A 21,454-nucleotide genomic window follows, 5' to 3' on the forward strand; every position below is an offset into this window, starting at 1 on the left:
CGCTAACGGTTTCGTATTCGTGCGTGGTCGTATGGCGCGTAAAGTCCTTTAATGGCGCGCCGCCGTGAGCGCCATCTCGTTTCTCTAAAACAAACTGCTCCGCGAAAAGGGTCGAAAAGGGTCAATAGGTGTAGGCAATGGAAGGAGGCATTGGTGTAGGTATGGGCTGTATCAGCGCCTCCTGGCGTTGGCTGTATTGGCAACTCGAGAATGCTTTACTTGAACTGGCAACACTGTCTAAATAAAAAAAAATGGCTACGACATCCAGATTTGCCATGGGGGAAGATTCACGGCGAATCTTTCGCGTGGTGCTGGGCCCATGTTCCTGTTTTGCAGCGTCAAATCGAGCTGTTTCGTGGAAGCTGCCGGTCATTTTATTTAGATCGGTCTCAAGGATTTCAGCAACAAAATCGAGGATATAGTTGCGCCGTCCATGTAAACGTCCACTCTGCCAAGTGAGCCGCATCAGATTGAATATTTTAAAGACAAATAGCCTTTCAAGCGAGCCGGACGTTAAAACAAAAGAAGTGTTTGTGGGTAGCGCGGCGCCTCTCTGAAAGGTGCAAACACTTGTTCGCGACGTTGCTTCACTGCTACAAGTACTATATACTGGACTCTTTTCGACCTTTACAGGCAACTCCACCCTGCGACTCGTGTTGCGGTATCATCATCATCAGCCTATATTTATGTCCACTGCAGGACGAAGGCCTCTCCCTGAGATCTCCAATTACCCCTGTCTTGCGCTAGCGTATTCCAACTTGCGCCTGCAAATTTCCTAACTTCATCATCCCACCTGGTTTTCTGCCGTCCTCGACTGCGCTTCCCCTCTCTTGGTACCATTCTGTAACCCTAATGGTCCACCGGTTATCCATCCTACGCATTACATGGCCTGCCCAGCTCCATTTCTTCCGCTTAATGTCAACTAGAAGATCGGCTACCCCCGTTTGTTCTCTGATCCACACCGCTCTCTTCCTGTCTCTTAACGTTACTCCTAAGATTTTCCGTTCCATCGCTCGTTGTGCGGTCCTAAACTTGTTATCGAGCTTTTTTGTTAAGCTCCAAGTTTCTGCCCCATATGTTAGCACCGGTAGAATGCAATGATTGTACACTTTTCAACGACAGTGGTAAGCTCCCAGTCAGGATTTGGCAATGCCTGCCGTATGCACTCCAACACAATTTTATTCTTCTGTAAATTTATTTCTCATGATCAGGGTCCCCTGTGAGTCCCCTGTGTTGTGGTATACCATATAGCATCTCACAGTAGTATGTCGTGCTTTCAGAAGCTAAATACGGATCTACTGCACAGACAGGACGAGGCTGAAACCTGTAAGGTTGCCTGGTGGGTGTGTCTTGGGATAAAAACCGTTTGCGAGTCGGGGTGCACCTTTCTTTTTATAGTTCGCTGATACGTGTCATAAAGTGATCTGCGTCCGATGAATGGCCCTTGTTCACGCTCGCAGCGCTCGAGGAAGGGCCCGTGCTTGGGGACACAGCAAGCTGCCGCCCGTAGAAGTTCTCAAACCCGATGAAACGTGAGAAGTGAGTAACAACCAATCGGGCCAACTTTGAGTTTCTTCCAACAGGTTTCCAACATTTAGCCAGGGTTTTGTTTTGGCAAAGTCAGTTGTATTAGTGTAAATGCATGGCCTTGTAGTCTAGGGTTCTCCCAAGCCGTCTTCGTGCGTAAGGCTTAACCTTGACGGCCAGCTCCCCTTTGCTCGCCTTGCATGTACACGGCCGGGATTCGGCAGTACCAGGACAAGAAGAAACACGACAACACACGGCAGAATAAGCGCAGCAACGTTTATTGCTCCAGAGGATTCACGTGGAAGCAGGCTAGTTACGACCGCGACGTTTGCCGGGGTCGATCGTGGGGCGAACAATGGCTGGACGCGACAAAGGTTGGGAACAGGTTTGCAAGGGGTGGCGCCACCGCGAGAAAAGTCGTCTGGCTCCCCGCACAGGAAGAGGAAAGACACAGGCTTGCGCGGCACACGCAGCACAGTCACAGCGGAAGCTCCATGGGAGCTCACTTTTTAGCAACACGCACTAGAGGGTTGGTACCTTGCGAGAAGGCGCCATAACGTGCACCGAAGAGTAGACACAGGTATCAAGACTACGCGGCGCGCATGTCACAGCCCTTGACCCGTGGCACGATACGATGCTGTAAATATTGCCCCGAGTTCTGACCATTCTGCTCCTCCTCCTCCTCTGCTGGCGGTTCATTGAATGTCGTTGCGAAGTGTCGCTCCAGCATATTTAGCGTCTCCTCGTACACGTCCGTGGACTCCCCGATTGATGAATGTTTGGTCTTCCCCGCGTGCGTCTGGGGCTCTTGGAGCTCGAAATATGTATGCAGGCCCTGAACCTCCAGGGCGATCAGAAGCATCCTTTTTGAAATCGGGAGTGGTGTCTCCGGCCCGTTCCACTTAGACTTGGAAAACGCGACGCCACTTCGCCCACGGTATGGGGGGCGGACCCGGCGTCTGCAGAAAAGGCGGCGGCGGAATTCCACAAAGCATGGTCGTCGTCTGAGTAGGAGTACACTGAAACGCAGGTAAGATCGCAGTGTCCTAGGCCTCGGCAGTCCGAGCAGTCTATGTCTTGGCAGCGTCTAAGCTCACGTCATGCATCGATAAAATGCGCTGCAGCGTTCAGCGTCCGTGGTCCGAAGCAATAGTAGGAATGGACACACACGGGTATCCGCAGGAGCGTCGCAGCAGACGAGGCATACCTGGGGTCCGTGCATGTAGCGGACGCGTCGCAGCAGCAGCGTTCGGGTAGCGTCCGAGCCGTTCCAAGTCCGAAGACGCGGTCGCAGGAAGTGGGGACGCGTTGCCGTAGTAGCGTCTGAAGTCCGTAGTGCAAGTCGTCGCAGTAGTATAATGGACCAGACGAGGCTCTTCATAGACAGCGTGGGCTTCAACATGGACGCGTCGCAGCAGCAGTAGTAGAACAGGGATACGTCTCGATCAGTAGCAATGCCTCCTAAAAAAACGCATTGCTCAGTAGCAGCAACGTCCCTGGCGTTCATCGCAGAAGCATCATCCGAAGCAGTAGTACTGTAGCAGTGGTAAGGTTCGGAAGTAGTGCCAGCAGCAGTAGAAGTCCTTTTTCGCCTCGTCGACGGCGGCCCGAGCGGCGGCGGAGGCGCCGCCGCAGAACAAGCTGGATTGCGCCGCAGGCCGTCGGCCGACGACATGGAAGGAAGGCCAAGTGTACAGTCGAAGAACCCTTCGTACAATCCCCGTTTAATGATAGTGACACCTGTATAAATAGGCATGACACGCTTGGTCACTGCCGCTCTGGGGCGTCCCAGTCGTCAGATGCAAGCATATATAGTGAGCAACTCTATGGATACAAGCACGCATTTCGATGGGGGCGAAATGCGAAAACACCCGTGTACTTAGATTTAGGTGCACGTTAAAGAACCCCAGGTGGTCCAAATTTCCGGAGTCCCCCACTACGGCGTGCCTCATAATCAGATCGTGGTTTTGGCACGTAAAACCCCATAATTAAATTTTTAATTAACAAGCACGGCATCCCAATCATGATTTATTTGCATCCCCTTTGGATGGAGGCGGTGACACGCAGTCACCTAGCCTGCTTGATTTATTCGGGTACGCTATACACGTTTTTCATTCCGGCATTTTTGCATACATCTCTTTAATCTTCTCTTTTTTTTTTCGAAAGTTCACCCAACGGCATAAACTACTAAATATACAAATGTAGGCCGGTTTTGGCGATGAACATCAATAAAGCTCGATGGTCGATCCCATAGAGCCATGAATCATAGTGTCCGGTGGTCTCGTGGGATGAAGACCCACTGTTTGCAGGTAGCGCCGTCGTATCTGATTTAGACCAGGGGCGGTATTCTGTAAGAGTCTACCTAGTGGACTGTCCGTTTCGCCATTTCTGCGACCGTTGATTCGCTGCTGCTTGACGTACAGGAAGGTGCCAGCCAGTCTCCTTCCTGCACGTCAAGCAGCAGCGAATCAACGGTCGCCGAAATGGACAGTCCACTAGGTAGACTCTTACAGAATACCGCCCCAGGCCATGTCCACAACAGGTGTTTGATTGTGGCCGCGGACGCTCGAGCTGGTCAATATTTAAAGTGAAGAATTCCTTGGGGAGCTTCGATGGGTAGATCTAGTTGCGTTGATAGCGGCAAATAGAAGCAGCGATCCAGTGCGACGGAGCGTGTACGGCCGAACATAGGTATGCGCGTGACGACGGTGAAATGCCTCTAGATGTCCGTTAACCATGATTATAGCACGGCGCGCAACTCTGGGCGCCGGCAGTTGCATAGACGAAAATACACGGACGCGTATTGCGTTTGCCGCGACGTCAAGGTTTCTGCGCTCCCTGCATGTGCAGCACTGTCGTCTGCGCGCTGAACATAAAAATTTTCCCACAAAATCAGGGCCACGTAGTGTCCACCTACGCAAAGAGTAAAGATTTCGTAAAGCTATTGCCACAGTGCATAAGATCAGCGTAATTTTTTTTTCCAGGATGAGTGCCTGTCTGCAAGAGGGGAAGGGGGAGGGGTCTGGAATAATTTTTGGGGGGGGGGGGATGTCGGTCGCGATCATTCTGGGGGGGGGGGGGGGGGTGTTGGGGGGGGAGGGAGTTGTATAAATACCTGGTGTGTGTGTCGGTGAAAACCTTTCACGTAGCCAAGAACGATCTTGGCTACGTACAAATACATACAAGCATACCCTCGGGATATTCGGTCTGCATGGTATATGCAACCTCGGGTCTGCATGGGATATTGCCGCCGTATGAGTGCCCCAGACTCCCCTTTCAGGGTTTTGTTGTGCCCATAGCATTTCGAAGGAATTTCATGGCGCGGGCTTTTTCAATAGGACAGTTGCCCCCAAAAGAAAGCCGCCAGTGTCGGGCCGCGGAGGACGCCTGAATCAGTGACTGCACACACTAGGGCAAATTTAATTATAGTCTGTAATTACAAGCACTCACTAGAAAGTGTACCAAATCATCATCCTACGATCTCAAATTTCTATGCAGCCTGAAAGCCCCCAGAAATGAAATTATGTAACATTGACATATTCACTGACACTCCATCACAATACTTCACTGAAGTAGTAAAGTATACGTCTCGTTCACGTGGTTCGAACCAATTTTGTTATTTCCAACCACTTCCTAAAGTAGCTATCATCCGACGTATTTTAGTATATGGGAGCGTTTATGACCGATGTAACTTCGCGACGGGCGCCGCCAGGCATCGGGCGAATTTTGCGTAACGCTGTTCTAAAAATATTGGCCCTTCCCTATCCCATAAGATGGTGTTCATACCACCACCTCCTCGCCCCCCCCCCCACACACACACACACACTTCCCGCTCCAGTGAAGGCTCCCTCCGAGTAATTGATATCACCCGTGAAGGCCCCGCCCCGCTTTTACCGTACTGCGGGCAGTCAAATTAAGGACCGGTGACATCATGCTGCGTTTCTCGGTAGGATGCGGTTCTCGAGAACCACCGATGCTGTTCTCGTGGGATTCGTTTGCTGACTAGGTCGGTTATGCACCTTCACCCCCGCATTATGCCTCTGCTAGCACGCGTGCCACGCCAAGTCGCGTACCGAACAGATAACATACGGTGGTGGAATGCAGGCGATTAACAGAGTTAGCGCACGGAAGCAGAACATCGAGTTACTCTGCGCATTTCTGTCGTCGCCGTCGCCGTGAGGTTCCGTATAAAGTCCACGCGCGTTAAAATCGTCGCCGTGCGCTGTATGCTCTATGTGCGAGTGAAAGCGGGCGAGGGTGAGCCGGCGATCGCGGCTCCATCTCGCGCAAGCAAGACAGCGAAGCGGGAAGGAATCGCGCCGTCTTCCAGTCGCGCTCAACGCTCCGGAGGAAGTGTTGGGGAGAGGAGGCGAGGGGGGGGTAACTTTGCGCCGCCCGAGCGACCGCGCGCGCTCGCTGAGCTGCAAGGCTCCTGGGGGAGGGTAGGGAGGGAGGAGGCCGCGTACTACGCCGCGCGCTTCCGCCCAGGCGGTTGTATGTTGAAATTCTTTCACCGTGCTTGAAAGCCACCTGCGGCGGGGGCAGAGTCCTCCCTCCCTGCGCTGTGTTTTCGCCGCTTAGTTCGCATTGATGCGAGCGGCGGGATGAAGGTCAATTCGCTCGCTGCTGCCGTGCTTCCTCAATCCAGCGCTTTGACAGCGAGTTTCCGCGGTCGTCGAGTGGTGAAAACTGCGATGAAACGTGGAAAAGTGACTGTTATATGTAAAGGCGGTGAAAGGAACCAATTCACTAACTATAGACCCATATCAATCCTCCCAGTATTCTCGAAGGGTCCTGAAAAAATCATTCTTTACCGATTAAACAACTTCTTTACCCAACATAACATCATTTCCGATTGCCAGCATGGATTTCGCCAGGGAAGATCAACAGAAACAGTCTTAATAACACAGAAAGAAATTATTATTCGCAATATCGAAGAAAACAAAGTAACTCTTGGTGTTTTTATAGATTACACAAAAGCCTTTGGTTATTTAAACGATAATGCTCTCTTACAGAAATTGTACTAGCTGCTGTGGTGTACGTGGAGTCGCTTATTCCTTGTTTGAGACTTATTTGAATGATCGCCAGCAATGTGCCACGATTAATAATTGCATGTCCTCTTTTAAAAATGTTGACTCAGGAGTTCCACAGGGAAGCCTCCTGGGACCGCTTCTCTTTAATGTGTACGCAAACGATGTTACTCAAGCAAATAACGACATTTCCATTGTAATGTACGCGGATGACACAAGTCTGTTCGCAACCGGCCGTGAGATAAATGAAGTGTTCATGAAAGCTCAAATAACACTTTCAGATCTTTGGAAGTGGTCGAATCATAACTTTCTTAAGATCAACGCTTGTAAAACTAAAGCCATCTTATTTAGGGCCAAAAACAAACACGCCCTTCTACCAGCAGACCTGTGTCTTGGCGGGACTCCAATCGAGGTTGTACAAAAGCACAAATCGCTAGGCGTCATCTTTCCTGCTGATATGACGTGGACAGCTCATATTGACTATCGGGCCAAATCACTTTCTTCAGCTACGGGAGCGCTATCGCGGTGCCGCCATTTCTTTCCTAGCAAGGTCAAGACGCAAATATACAAGGCACTGTTTCACGCTAGCGTAAACTTTTGCACACTTGTGTGGGGAAGAACTACGCTGACAAATCTGCGCAGAATTATTTTTGCTGCAGAAGAAAGCGATGCGGTGCGTTCCTAACGTTTCGTACGTCCATTCTACCAGAGAATTCTATCTCCGCTATAAAATTATAAACACCACGCTGCTTTATCAGTACCGCCTGCTGCACGCGTTTTTCTTTTCAAATAAAATCAAAAAAAATTTTAACGGTCATTCCAGGCTGGAAAAACAAATAGGCGATCCTCGAACTAGAGGCCACGAGAGATGGTTGGATACCGCGATGGCGCACATCTTATGGCAAGCACTCACGGACTTTCAATGTACCATATTTTTTTAACAAATCTCAGCAGCGCGGGATCGATTTTAACAACGTTTCTAAAAAACAGTTGCGCGAATACTTTATTTCAGAACCGTACTAAGCGCTGCCATCCATTTCTTACCCCTACACTTTCATTTCATTCTACTTAATTGCCATGTTTTTTTTTTCACATGATATCTTTGAGTACCTTTATTATTATTATTTGTCTTCTTTACCAATTATTAATGTGCTGTATATATATATATATATATATATATATATATGATGTATTTATAAGTTTCTTCGTTCTAGCAACACCGATGCGTATTAAGTGCATGTATTGGTTATGTTTATTAGCATTTTATGTCATTGAGCTCAAACACATTTGCTCGTTATGTATGCTGTATTTTGTGCATGTTATCTATACATTTTGTGCATGCTGCCTTGTGTACGGGCCCCCAGGCATCTTCAAGCTGCATTTTGCCGCTTTTCGCCTGAGGTGACCCCCAACTATTATGTTGAAAATAAAATCTTTTGATTGATTGATTGATTGATTGAGATGCGTTCATGTTTGGTTGTGCGCGCGTGACACCATGCTTGTTAATTTAGTTAGTATGCCTATGTTTACAAGCTTATACGGCCGATGAAACTACTATCGTTGCTTCGTATATAGCTGTCCACTAAAGATTGCTATCGCAATCGATACTTCGTCTTCTTCTTTTTTGAGTGAATGGGCATATTAGAGTGGTTCAATAAACTCGTGCAGGTTGGGGGGGGGGGGTATTCTGTAAGAGTCCACCTAGTGGACTGTCCATTTCGGTTGTCTCTGACTGGCTCCAGCAGCAAGAGCGAGGAGACTGGCTGGCTCCATCTCGCTCATGCAGGTGGAGCCAATCGCGACAGCCGAAATGGACAGTCCACTAGGTGGACTCATACAGAATACCCCCCCCCCCCCCCCCCCACGTCTGCATCATGCTGAAACCAGAGTAATGCCTCGTGTTCACGCGAAACCACACAGAAATGTTCAGTCTGGACTGCCCGTATCACTGGCAGCTCTAAGCACTTTTGCCCGTGCAGCCTTTGCCCCTGGACACAACCACATCAGACAGCGCGCACCCGTCGCAGGCGCGGTACGTGATACACCACCGACGACGACAAGACGGTTACGCTACACGTTCGTGCCACTGAACAACACCAATCGTCAAGAAATAAGGCGGGATGTAGAACACGTCTTTATTGACACTCTGCACTACAAAAAGCTGTTAAAGTTAAACGGACTGAGGGTAACAGCTCGAACCCGACGGTACACATCGGTAGTCTCAGCACATACTTATATGACGGGTCGGAGATAACTCTCCGTATAGTTGAAACCTCGTGCAACGCTCGAAACTTTAATCACGCGCACCATGCGGTAAACTTAAGCACTAAAGCGAAACAAGCATCCCCAAAAATTGCCAGCTGAAGGTAAACAGCAGGTAATCCTGGACTGACGCGACCAAGTTTCCGCCAGTTACCTACTTTTTTTCCTCGGACTACCGCATTGTACCTTAGATCGCAAGGAAGCCCCTGAAATAGAACAAAATCGATCGTAATCTGAGGTTAATTGAAACATTTTCTATAACGCCTGTTTCTTTGTTTTTTTGTTTGCCCGTATTCACGCACTCTTATCTTTTACAATAACAATGTATCGTCCCCCTAACACAATACTCCAATTAGGAGCCCGTAAAGAATACGCAAATAAAAAATAAAAAATATATAACCATTTTGTTTTCTCTCAATCTTTCTGAAAAGTATAGTAGCCCTAAGTATCTCTACAGTAACCCCGAAGCCTGAAGGCGGAATTTACAAGGAACTTGGAGCACTTCGTTCCAAAAAGTTGCCGCCAACAGCCAATCAGCAGAGGATAAACATTTTGAACACTAGATGCAAAGGGAATGTTGAATGAGCGAATTAGTCTTGCCAAAATCCGCAAGACGTAAGGTTTCACTTGAAAGGGAGTATGTACTATATCGGCGTCCCTTATCGAATAAACTCCCTGTGCCATCATATTTGACTTCATTTTCGAGAGGTCTCGTACTCTCTACGATGAAGGGTGCCTATTATACAGGGTGTTTCATTTTAGCTGCACCAGATTTTTTTGAAATTTCCTGTAGCAGATAGCACAATTATAATCCTTGATCTAAACTACTCGATGAGGCGGCCATTACTTCCACGAGAAATCAAAACGCCTATTTGAATAATGACCACAATTACGCTAATTAACTTTTAAAATAATTGTTTTACAGCACATCTTTCAATCTACGAAATATCGCCGCTGAGTTCGCAAAGCGTATCCACTTGGAACGAATGCTCAGGACTGAACCAGTTTCGCGATATTAATTTTCAAAGTGTCCGACGAAATGCATGGGCGTTCCAGTTAACTTTGTGCTTCAATGCATAAAACAGCGTCTTCCTCAAAAAGTTAACTGGAACGCCCATGCATTTCGTCGGACACTTTGAAAATTAATATCGCGAAACTGGTTCAGTCCTGAGCATTCGTTCCAAGTGGATACGCTTTGCGAACTCAGCGGCGATATTTCGTAGATTGAAAGATGTGCTGTAAAACAATTATTTTAAAAGTTAATTAGCGTAATTGTGGTCATTATTCAAATAGGCGTTTTGATTTCTCGTGGAAGTAATGGCCGCCTCATCGAGTAGTCTAGATCAAGGATTATAATTGTGCTATCTGCTACAGGCAGTTTTTAAAAATTTGGTGCCGCTAAAATGAAACACCCTGTTTACGCATTTGCTTGTAATAGACACCACGTTGGGGTGCACAAGACCTCTACAAAACGGAGTTCTGCAGAAATCCATAAGGTGAAGAAAGTTCCACAAAAATAGTACCGGTCACTCCCCTTGAAGGAGTAACTGACTGTCCCCTCACTTAACTCCATTTCCGAGAGTTCTCGTATGCTCCCTGATGGAGTACATACGTTTACTCTACATACTTTTGCCCAGTCCCTAAGAACATATACTCCCTTTGGGGTGTAAAACAACTCTAGAAAATAGAATGGGACGGCCAGTTGCTTTTTCGAATAGAGGCACCTGTACTCCTTTTCTGCAAGTCATTCTCATGCAGTGAGACTGGGAACGTTCGTTTCAAAGCCTTGGCCGTAAAGGGAACTTATGTCTCACCTTCTATATTTTTTTTTTCAGGAGAAGCTCTTTCTATAGCTGTACGCTTTAGATAACAAAGTATAGTGGTAAAATCATAGCCGCAGATATTGTTTTGATTGATTCAAGTTATATGCTTATATACTTACTTTTGAGTTTATATTCAAATGATGCTTACCACCCTTCCGCGCTATTACGTTATATTTCTAGCCAAAGTGTACCGTAACGAACAACACCGATTAAAACTGTTTCAACGATTTTCCGCGACAAGTGTTGCAAACTTGGCGCTTTAGTAAAGTTGCATGGTGACGAATATACATCGCGAAGGACGTGGAGTTATAGAAAAGAAATGGACGTAACAAGCAATGTGTTTCGCGCGCCCACCACAACTGATAAACGCTTTGATTGCACTAATATTCATATGGCTCGTGTTCTTAAGCCAAAACGGCTAAGAGCCGAGATGGTATTTTTTTTTTAGAAACTCGCGCGCACTGCGACCGAATAGAATGCTTTATAGAACTTTCTAGATTAAAAATTTCGAATTTCCGTAGGCAAGCCAATTCGTTTAATTTACGATACGCTTATGAGGCGCAACGCTGAAAACTGGTGACAGGACAGATTGCCGCTACGTATACGCAAACCGGAGTTTCCCTTCACCGGAACTGCGAGCTTTTGAAAACACGTTCGCGAAACCGCACTATCCTGCATGTCCTATATTGCTCGTTCGGAGCGATAATACTGACCCTTAGCGTTCCCTTCTTTGCGGGAACACTAAGTTGAAACACTAACCTTCCCTAATGTGGAGATCGAATTTGGCAGCATGTACTTCCGACTTTTCAGACATCAAGCCTTCTTTCGCACTGTGCGAACTCGATGCTGCTCATACCAAATACAATGAAAAATCAAAAGCAAAAGACTCTGCGAAAGCGTACTTTTTTTTTTCCCCGGAGAGCACTTACAATTTCAGCACAGAGTGAACCTTCTATTCCTGTATGTGTTGCACTAGATACATACGTGTTGCACTGTGTTGCACCAGTACGAGCAGTATTCATCATCAGATAACACAAGGCAATATACAGGCACTTCTTAGCAGTGGATAAAAATGGAAGAGCCACGGCAGAAGGCCGGCGGTGCTTACCACAGAACAGATTTCTCACGAAACGAGGCGCGAGAATCGACGCAAAGGCACTACAGAGGCAAAGCAAAGGCACTTGAAAAAAGTATTGGCGCTCACTGTACGTCTACGCCGAATGCACGGGCGACAAGAACCGGTGTGACACTGACTCGAAATGTTACATCATCATCATCATCATCATCATCATCATCATCATCATCATCATCATCATCACCACCACCACCACAATAACCGCCATCATTATCGTCAGGTCATTTTACTGTCCACTCCTAGGAGAAAAAAAAACCCTCTCCTATCGATCTAGCCTTTATTTTAAGCAGCCCAACTCCACACCATGCCTGCAAACTTCCCAGTCTATCCACACCATCTAATTCTCTACCGCTCTCGACAACATGCACCCTTTCATTTAGCAGCCATTCTGTTTCTGTCGAGTACCGCCAGTTATCTGTACCACGAATGACAAAACTTGCCGAACTATGCACTTCCTTTCTCCTGATCTCAACCGCTTAACATCAGCCACCCGCGTTTTGCTTTCTCCACCATCTTCTTGTATCGTAACGTTACGCCCTTTCATTTTCTGTCCCATAGCTGAAGTTGCTATGTGCCAGCCGTTTACTCAGCTCTACCAACGGTCACGTGCTTGTCGGTATATTGTTAATACAACTTCGGCTAGTCGTACCAAGTTCAGCGCTATTTGTGAGAATAGTCTGCTCAAGTTTTAGAGATTTCTGTAAGGATGGCCATTGCGGTAACAGGCACTTGATACTATCTACACTTGGGACGCGATACACTTGGCTACAGGCAGTGAAATTTAGAGCTATTGTTATGTAGTATACTATATATAGCAATAACTGACTCTTATGCAAATTGGTATCCAGCTTTGCCTTAAAATGTAGCGACCACCTAAATTGAAATGATGGTTATCGGTGCATCTCGTGCCCTGTTCCTGCTGCTGCAGGAACACATTGTACATATACATAATCGCCAAGAATGCACAAACGCGAGGGCATTGCTAAAATTGTCACCATTTTAACAATCTGTTGGCCGACATATACGTTTGCACTGCTAAAAAGCCAGCCCGGAAGTTTTAGAAATGGTTTGTGTGGTGGAATAAACACCACTGCGCCTTACTTTCTTTAACAAGCGGAAAACTCTTGCTAAAAACTTTTCACGCTTACAAATATAAACGAGCAATACGTTAGACACGCCGTAAAGAGGCTTATATAGTCTCAAATATTTGTACGCCGTGCAGAGGTGAAAACTACCCCGGAGTACAAAGGTACTAATATACCCGAAATAAGCTTGACTACGACATCCTCACAAGTGCTGAAGGTTAACCACAGCGCCAATCTTGATCTACAATAAGTAAACGTCATAGGACTAGCCGCCTAAGTATATACAGCCTAATCCTAATGTATACTAAAAAGTAAAGCATCGCCAAAGGCACATCTATGTATATATATACTGAAGACAGCGGTTCGATCGTATGCCTTTGTCTATGCACTCCGCTCTATAACAGACTTCGCCGGACACACTGCAGTTCGTAGCCTCTAGTAGGACCACCAAGATTGCACAGATGAGACGCCGTAAATGTTTAAGTTAATCTTCCACAATGGTTAACCACTGCCTTAACTTGACAGAACGATCGACTCGCGCGACACGCAACTCCTGCCACTAAGCTGCAGGTGGCACTAATTCACCAACAATCCGACGTCGAGACGCTGAACATGGACACCACTGATAAGCCGCGGTAACACTCCCCGATAAACTCAGGTATTATTTGTTAGTAACACCTGATGATGTGATAACTTTCAAAAGACTCTGCTGATATGCATTTTAACTTTGAGCATACAGACCGTCACTCACGAAGGCAGGAGAGAGAGAGAGAGATGAGAGACAAATGCAGCCGGTGTCAAAAGATTGTGGGACGCGGGTTTCGTGAAAAAGTTGCATTTCCGCACGGTTACATTTTTTTCCTGCATCCACTAAATTAGCGCATCACTGTGCTGAGTGGTCACGTGTGCCCGTCGAGGCTGGATGTCTAAATTCCGGGATGCGTGTCCAAGGTTGCGGAATTATCCAGATCATCATCCGAGCTCCCGCGTCCCGTAAACTTTTGACGCCGGCTGTATACGATACGGTTTCGTGGGTGGTACAGTCACGATATTTTATGACCGAGAACACGGGATCACGTGCAGGCCGGTAAACAGGCAAAGCACTCTGCACTGAGCCTTACTCTGCACGAGCTGCAAGCGCACTCTCGTGGTAGATTCAGTGGATGAAGTTCCTGATCCCGCTGCCGCGTCGTCTGCTAAAGTCTTCTGGCAGATCACGTAAGTGAGTGCGCGTGCGCATGACACAGCATGTTCCATAATTTACAGATGCAGCGCGTTAGTGACGGTAGCAGACGGCGCATGAACCCGATCGTTTAGGATTGCGTCCATTAAGCCTAACAACTACGAGAGTGCGCCAGCCGCTCACCACGGGCATCTTGTATACTCTATATAGACGTCACAACACTGCTGTACAGAGAATCAAATAAAATGATATAATGACAAGGAAAAATCATGTAGCTTATGTAGCGTTCAAATAGGCACGGCTGCTGATAAAGGCGCAGAGTGATCTAGAAACCAAAATGCCCTGCAAGCTCTGTTGAAAACTTATGGCGTTTGCACTATCTGTATACGCCGAGACACATAAACAGGACCAAGTCCAATCCCGCTCTTACGTCGCGGCTATGCGCGAGAAACAGTCTCCCAAAAAGCTTCTATTTCGGCTGGTTGTCAATATAAATGACTGTATAACGCCAGAGCAAAATAATGCAGTTACGGTGCTTGCAACAGGTCAGTACAAACGTCGCAGCTTCTTTCCCCCAACCTGCTGCACACTGCAAGCACACTTTACAAAGAGGACAAACAGTCAAGCACACTCGCGAACAACTTTCTGTGGCAGTGAAGTTGGAAAGCTAAAGAGGTGGAGCTTTAGCACGTGTATTACTGCGCCAACTAGTCCTGCCGCGTCTAACAGCGCTTTCTGGTTTTTTTTTTTTTTCTTTCTTTTTTTTTTGAGCAGATACGGTATCAGTTTAGCCTTACTACGTGCGATCGACGGTGTCGCATTTGCCAAAACGCGGAATATCAAAAGCTGAAGAAAATTAAATTTAAATTTAACAACACGGGGTGTATTTTATGTCCAATTTTATTGTGAGTGCTGTAGTAAACGAGATGTTTATGTTCCCTGCTCCCCAGTTTAAGCAATCGCAAAACGAGTCTGTGGGACTACATTGCGGAGATGCTGTCACGCGCTTCATTTACGCGGCTTTTCTTTCACCGTCACCCAGAAAGTTATCCGCGAGTATCCCAACTCAAGCCTCTCACGTTAGCACCAAAGTGGCGACTTCACCAAGACACTACGCTTCGCGAAAACTGAGTAGAGTACATAACGAGGCTATACATATCGCTTGAAGCGCGTCAACGTTCAGTCGGTAGGCACTTCTTTTTTTTTTTTTTTTTTTCTTTGCGGCGACGACGAACGTTACCCGTTAAAGAAATAACAGTTCGGTCGAAGAAAGGCACTCCGCGGTACACGCGCCTTTTGATTGACGCCCGGACGACTAGAGGCACGGTAACAAACTGTCGGTCTTTTTCCTTGCGGACATGACGTCGTTCCATTGTAAGGTTCTTTTTTTTTTCCCTCGGATGCGGTGACGTCACGTCCGGACGCGCGATCAGCTTGATGTCAGCGGTAGTGACGTCAATCCCCCGATGGTCGCCGCTCTAGGCGTCCTCCTTTTGGGTCTTAATGGTCTGCGTATATCGGAGAACAAAAGAGACGGACCTTTTCAAAGACAGAATTGTTACAGTTCGTTATAGACTCGGAAGGTAATAATGCGTGGGTCCCATCTAACGTTGGCCAGCCTGATTAAATTAAAAAAAAAGACTTTAAAAAGTTAACACAGTGCAAGATACGAGTATATAAGACGTAGGTGCTCGTTCGCCAGAGGTCTGACTACCGAACACCGTAGGTCTTATAATCGTATTTTGCACCGTCTTTCTTTAATCTTTTCTTTCCATTCTTTTAACAGCTTGGCTAGCGTTAGCTGGGACACCATATACATATTAGCGTGAATACAAGGGCTGAAGTTCTGGATGCGAACAACCAAGGCCTCTAGAGACAGCGAGCATACAGTCGTATATACAATGAACTTTAAGTGTTGCGTGAAAAAAGTATACCGATAAACCGATCGGTATATCGGTTTATACCGATCGAAGCCCCACATTGATTGCGCTTGCAGCGGTACTTATCCAAACAAGACCGAGGTTCACATGTAGGAATACGGAAAGCTGAAGTGAACATCAGTGGGCGAACAAGAGATATCACAAACTGAAGCCTATGTTTAAAGAATATTAAATTCTGCGGCTTTACGTACCAGAACCATGGATGTTATGTGGCACGCCGTACTGGGGAACTCCTGATTAATTTCAACCATCGGAGGTTCTTTAACGGGTACCTAAATATAATTAAACGAGCGTTTTTGCATTTGTCCCCCATCGGGGAAATGGGGCCACCGTAGCCTGGATCAAACCCGCGTCCTAGGGCTTAGCAGTACAACGCCATAGTCACTATGCTACCGCACCGGGTGGAGACAACATTTCAAAGAGGGAATCCGTCTGTCACGATAACGAATGTCCGGTTGTCCCACTGTCGAAGACAAGTCCACTTGTTGAAACCTTGGCACCGGCTCGGAGACGTCCCTTGTTCGAAGACTGTCGATCGATGCAGCGGTACTGTTCCTTGCGGTCGAACTTTCGCCAAACGCTTGCGGAGATTAAACTACGGAAGCCTGGGGAAATCGCCTAATTTTGCGCTGAAATAAACGGAGTTGCGAAGAATGTATGTCACGGAGTCCAATGATAGGAAATGTGCGCTACAGTTCAGGGCCTTTGCTTTCATTTCTTCCGCAGAGCGCGTCTTTGAACAGTCGAACCCGGATATATCGAATCTGAAGGAGATCACAAAAAAGTTCGATATGTAAGTAATTCGATAGATAAAATAAAAAGTTTTACAGAAAGTTTTTCAATGTGATTTAACTGTTTTTCGTTATACGCAGTAATTCGTTATATGTGGGTTCGTTATATCCGGGTTCGACTGTAGTAGTAGCCACTTGCCTGTCCACACGCACCGTTAACTGTTTCGCTCAAGGCGTACACTAGAGCTCCTTCGTCGTGGCTTTAATCAGCACTTGCCGATTCCAGGTGGTCTCCCTCCGAAGTGTGCTGACGAAGCACAATGCTCCTTCAGCTTCGGCGATCTGACGAGCACCGACCCAATCAGCGCGAATGGCTTCCACGACCAGGTCAACAAGCATTCACAGAAAGACTCGTTGGCACGCGCTATATTTTGCAGCTGCGTCTTTGCCGGGTGCATCGCTGCCTAGCTGTAAGCACCCTACCCTATATACAATAACCCTCCTCGGGAACTCAAGCAACAGAGAGTTTCGCAGAAACATATATAGGCTTCGAAAAAAAAAAAGGCTCGAAGTGATCGACAGTGGGCGTAAAATGGAAGGCACAGCCTGGAGCCTCGGACTGCAACCAGACGACGGTACCTCTGCAACAAATGACAATGGTCTTGTCTTCTGTCAGGGCAATAACTGCTTTCAAGCAGTTGTACTGATGAAGACAAATCTTTCTGTCACCTGACCAACAACAGCTGAAAGGGCCATGTCTTCGTCAGGGCAGCAGCTACGGGGACTTGTCGTCAAGGCAACCACCGCTCCTAAGCACTTGTTGCCCTGGCGAAGAGAAATGCCCTTAACTGTTTGCAGGCTGAGGCTCCATGCTGAGGCTCCACGCTGTGGCATCCCTCTTACGCCCACCGTTGAGTACTAAAATCATTACTGACAGACTAAAGAACTAGCTCCTGTTGGGCTTCTACAGCCTTCGATAAACACTAAGCAAAGCTTCACAACAAAACTAAGGTCCCTGGGGGCGTCCAGCTCACTACCTTCTAATAGCATGGCAGCCGGTTTCTGAACGCGTAAGGTGGCGGCCCGTCTTCGTGACTACTTTTGGGGTAGAATAGGAGTCGGAAGCCGCCAAAAGAGAGTCATATAGTATCAGTGCTTCCCTTTTTGAGGACCTGTAATTAAGGGGTGTAGCTCCAACAGCTCCTTCCACAGCTTTTGCGCGAACACATCTCCCAGAGTTGCGATAAAGCGCGGCGGCGTAATAAAACGGTTCGTATATGTAGTACTGTACTCAAAAAAAAAAAAAAGAAAAAGCGCGCGCGTGCAGTGCGTAGAGGCTTACCATGCGCTTCATGATGCAGAGGATGTTGACCCACGCGAACGAGCAGATGCCGACCGTCACGACGCGCAGGTGGGGCGGCACCAGGAAGAAGTTGAAGCACTGCGCTGGGATCCAGAAGCAGCAGCTGAGCTGCAAAAGAGAGCAGGGCATTCGGATAACATGTATGGTCGATATACGTGTTGTTCACATGAAACGCCCTTCTCACAGACTTTCTCGCACTCGCCTACAGGAAAAAGATTACGGCAGATCTCCAGATGTCTGTCGATGGCAGCACGATTAGCATTCGAGCAGTATAGTGACAAGAACGATGACGAATGGAACGACCGGGACGACGTACATCATGAGGACGGTATGACAAAAAATGCATAACGACGACTAGTTGTATGACAACGATGATAGCACGGCAATCGTACGAACACAATAGGCTTACCACGAGTGAATGTCGTCACGGGCGTGACAATGACTGTATCACGAAGCTTGTGCGATAACGATATATATAGCGTGACGACGTCGGCATGCCGAAGCTGGAGCGACGACGATTGCACGATCACAACGGCACGACGGTATGACAAGGGATGTATAATATAGGGACTGTCTGACGACGGCTCAATGACGACGATGGCGTGACAATAGTATGACGACACTGGAATAATGACGAGTGTATGAAGACAATGGCGAGACGCATTCGTCATGCGGTTGTCGTCATAAAGTCGTCGTCCCACCGGCGTTGTCATAGGCTCGTTGTCGTCATCCCATTATACCTTCGTGCGGTCGTCAACACGCTTTCGTCATTATGCCATCTTCATTTCAGAATTGTCTTCTCATCGTCGTCATACCACCGTCGTCTTACCGCCTTTGTCATTTCATGAACTTAATATTCCCTCATTATTATCTCATCACCGTCACTGCGTCATCGTACAGTCGTTAGCATGCCGTCATGCTTACGGGTGACCTTGACAAACGAGTGCTATAGCAAAGTAGGGCGATACCGGCGACAGCGTATGTTGGATGTAGCCGAAACAACGGAAGTCTCGGAAAGATCACTACCAAGTATAAATTAGCGTGACTTAAGCAAGATAGTGTGTTGCCACACTGCTTGAATTGAATGCTAATCGCATTACCGTCGACAGGCATTGATAGATGGGTTGTGCCGTGATATTTTATGAATTAGAAATCCTACCCGGTGTTCTCTCTTATTTAGAAGACCACTGTAGCAGAGGACGTGACCGTTAGTCAGCACTGTGCAGGCTTCGCAAGTTCCAACCTGAGGCGAATAATATCCCAAGCAATGTCTGATGATTCCTCAAACAGCCCTGCTAAGCTAGCTTCACTAGAGAGGGTTCGCGTGTTACACGTTGCCCAGTTCAGTTTCCAGTGACGGCCTGTCCGAATCGAGAGCACCATCTGCCCGCGTCGCAGGTCTGACCGCCGCCTTGGTCAGCTCCGTGGCCGCGGACTGAAAGCCACAGTTTAATTGCAAGAGTCATGAGGGAGGCAGTGGCCGAATACTGCACCAGGGATGTCAATTCCCGTTCTGGTGAGGGAGCGTCTTTGTTGAAGCATAGTGGGCCTTCCTAACTTAGCTGCATATGGACTATAGTACAGCCCCACTGGCTCTCGGATTTTTTTTGTCGGTGTCAGGTGCCACTCCAAGCGTGAAGAATGTAGTGAACTTGACGAGGATTCGAGCTTATACGACATTCAGATTAGAAGCCCGGTGTTCTACCTCTGCTCCAGGCCACCACTTCCTTCAGAAATATATACTACTTACAGCCAGTTTAGTCGAAGTGAAATTCCGTTGCAGTCGGCCTTTAAGTCAGAGCAAGATTTGTTAATAACCAGCGCAAGGGTGAACTGAACTGTGCGTGCCCGTAGCGGCTGCAGGTGCTATGAGGCAGATGACATACCTTGTACGTTGGTACGAACTTGGCCTTAAGTTCTGCGAAGATGTCTTCCTTGCCCTCCATGGCGCTCATGGCTGCACACAGACAAAAAAGTGAGGAGGATTAGCGATCAGGAAGCAGACCTTGTAATGAACTTTTTTTTTTTGCTTATGCGTTGGCATTAGAGGTGTCAAAGTGGGAAACAAGTGTATGTGTGGACAGTGTGGGAAGGAGGTCACGTGGCAGAGGTAGAGAGGGGATGCGAGAGCTTAGAGGAGCGCGTATGTATATGTACACCGGGTGTTTAGAAATCGCCTGTGGCAGGTAGCACAATTCTTATCATTGAGCTGGGTTATTCGATGAGGCGGACATTAGTAGCACGAGAAATAGAAACACATATTCAACTAATAATCAAAAATTCGCTAATTAACTTCTGAGTTAATTAATTTACGACACATGTTGCAATTCACGTATTGTAGCCAGTGAGCTTGTCAGGCGTATCCACTTGGAATGAATTTACAGAAAATTGTAGAGCGACATGAGAAACTCCCACCCGCCGGGGTGGCTCAGTCAGCTAAGGCGTTGCGCTGCTGAGCACGAGATCGCGGGATCGAATCCCGGCCGCGGCGGCCGCATTTCGTTGGAGGCGAAATGCAAAAACGCCCGTGTGCTTGCGTTGTAGTGCACGTTAAAGAACCCCAGGTGGTCAAAATCATTCCGGAGCCCTCCACTACGGCGTGCCTCATAATCAGAACTGGTTTTGGCACGTAAAACCCCAGAAAGAAGAAGAAGAAGAGAAACTCCCGACACAGCTTTCTGTTGCTGAATACGTGCTACATAAAAGTGTTTTTCCGAATCTGAAAGATGTCCGCGAATAGACGCAAACTGCCACGAACGGCCGGTCGCGCGGCAATTTTGCGTGTAATCGCGGGCTTCTTTCACGCTCCGAAAGACACTTTTATGTAGCACGGATTCAGCAACGTAAAGCTGTATCTGGAGTATTTCATGCTGCTCTACAATTTTCTCATTGACACTTTTCATCTAATTATATTATTTCAGAAGTTGATTATTTATTAAGACTAATTACCTAATTAGGCGGAATGCAAAAAATAATCTGAGTATCTCCGAGCGACGGCAAACAACATTACCTTGGTTCTATCCAGCTACGCAGCATTTGCATATTTTTAATGTTTGGCTAAAGTGAAGCACCCTGTTTATATAAAAGCATGAGCCATTCCACTCTGTGAAGGTGGATGACCGGCGAAAGAGGTGACGCAGAATGGGGAGGCCGCGAATAGTCCGGACTCCCGAGGAGCAACGCGCCTACGAAGAGCGGCGGCAGGAACAGAGACGAGAATGCAATCGTCGCCGGGAGTGCGCACTACACAAGACGAGAGAAGTTAAATTCAAAATGGAGAACGACACCTTGTATTATATAAACGCGCGACGGTGCCGCCGCCCCGGGAGAACGGCAGGAAACCAGGCACGCAAGCGGTTAGAACGCCGACAAAGA

General features: G+C 47.5%; 2 protein-coding genes across 2 annotated transcripts in view; one reads left to right on the forward strand and one right to left on the reverse strand.

Annotated features, from left to right (window-relative positions):
* LOC119453350 (probable aconitate hydratase, mitochondrial) overlaps window positions 1–21,454 on the forward strand; it is a 327,347-nt gene that overhangs the window by 211,220 nt on the left and 94,673 nt on the right. The window lies entirely within an intron of this gene.
* Window positions 8,677–21,454, reverse strand: part of LOC119453347 (mpv17-like protein) — a 32,762-nt gene continuing 19,984 nt past the window's right edge. The window contains 3 exon segments of the mRNA XM_037715389.2: window positions 8,677–15,553; window positions 18,059–18,187; window positions 19,966–20,036. Coding sequence (XP_037571317.1) covers window positions 15,524–15,553; window positions 18,059–18,187; window positions 19,966–20,036 — 230 coding nt within the window. The 3' untranslated portion in view covers window positions 8,677–15,523.

Source organism: Dermacentor silvarum, chromosome 5 (assembly GCF_013339745.2).
Source record: "Dermacentor silvarum isolate Dsil-2018 chromosome 5, BIME_Dsil_1.4, whole genome shotgun sequence".
Lineage (NCBI taxonomy): Eukaryota > Metazoa > Arthropoda > Arachnida > Ixodida > Ixodidae > Dermacentor > Dermacentor silvarum.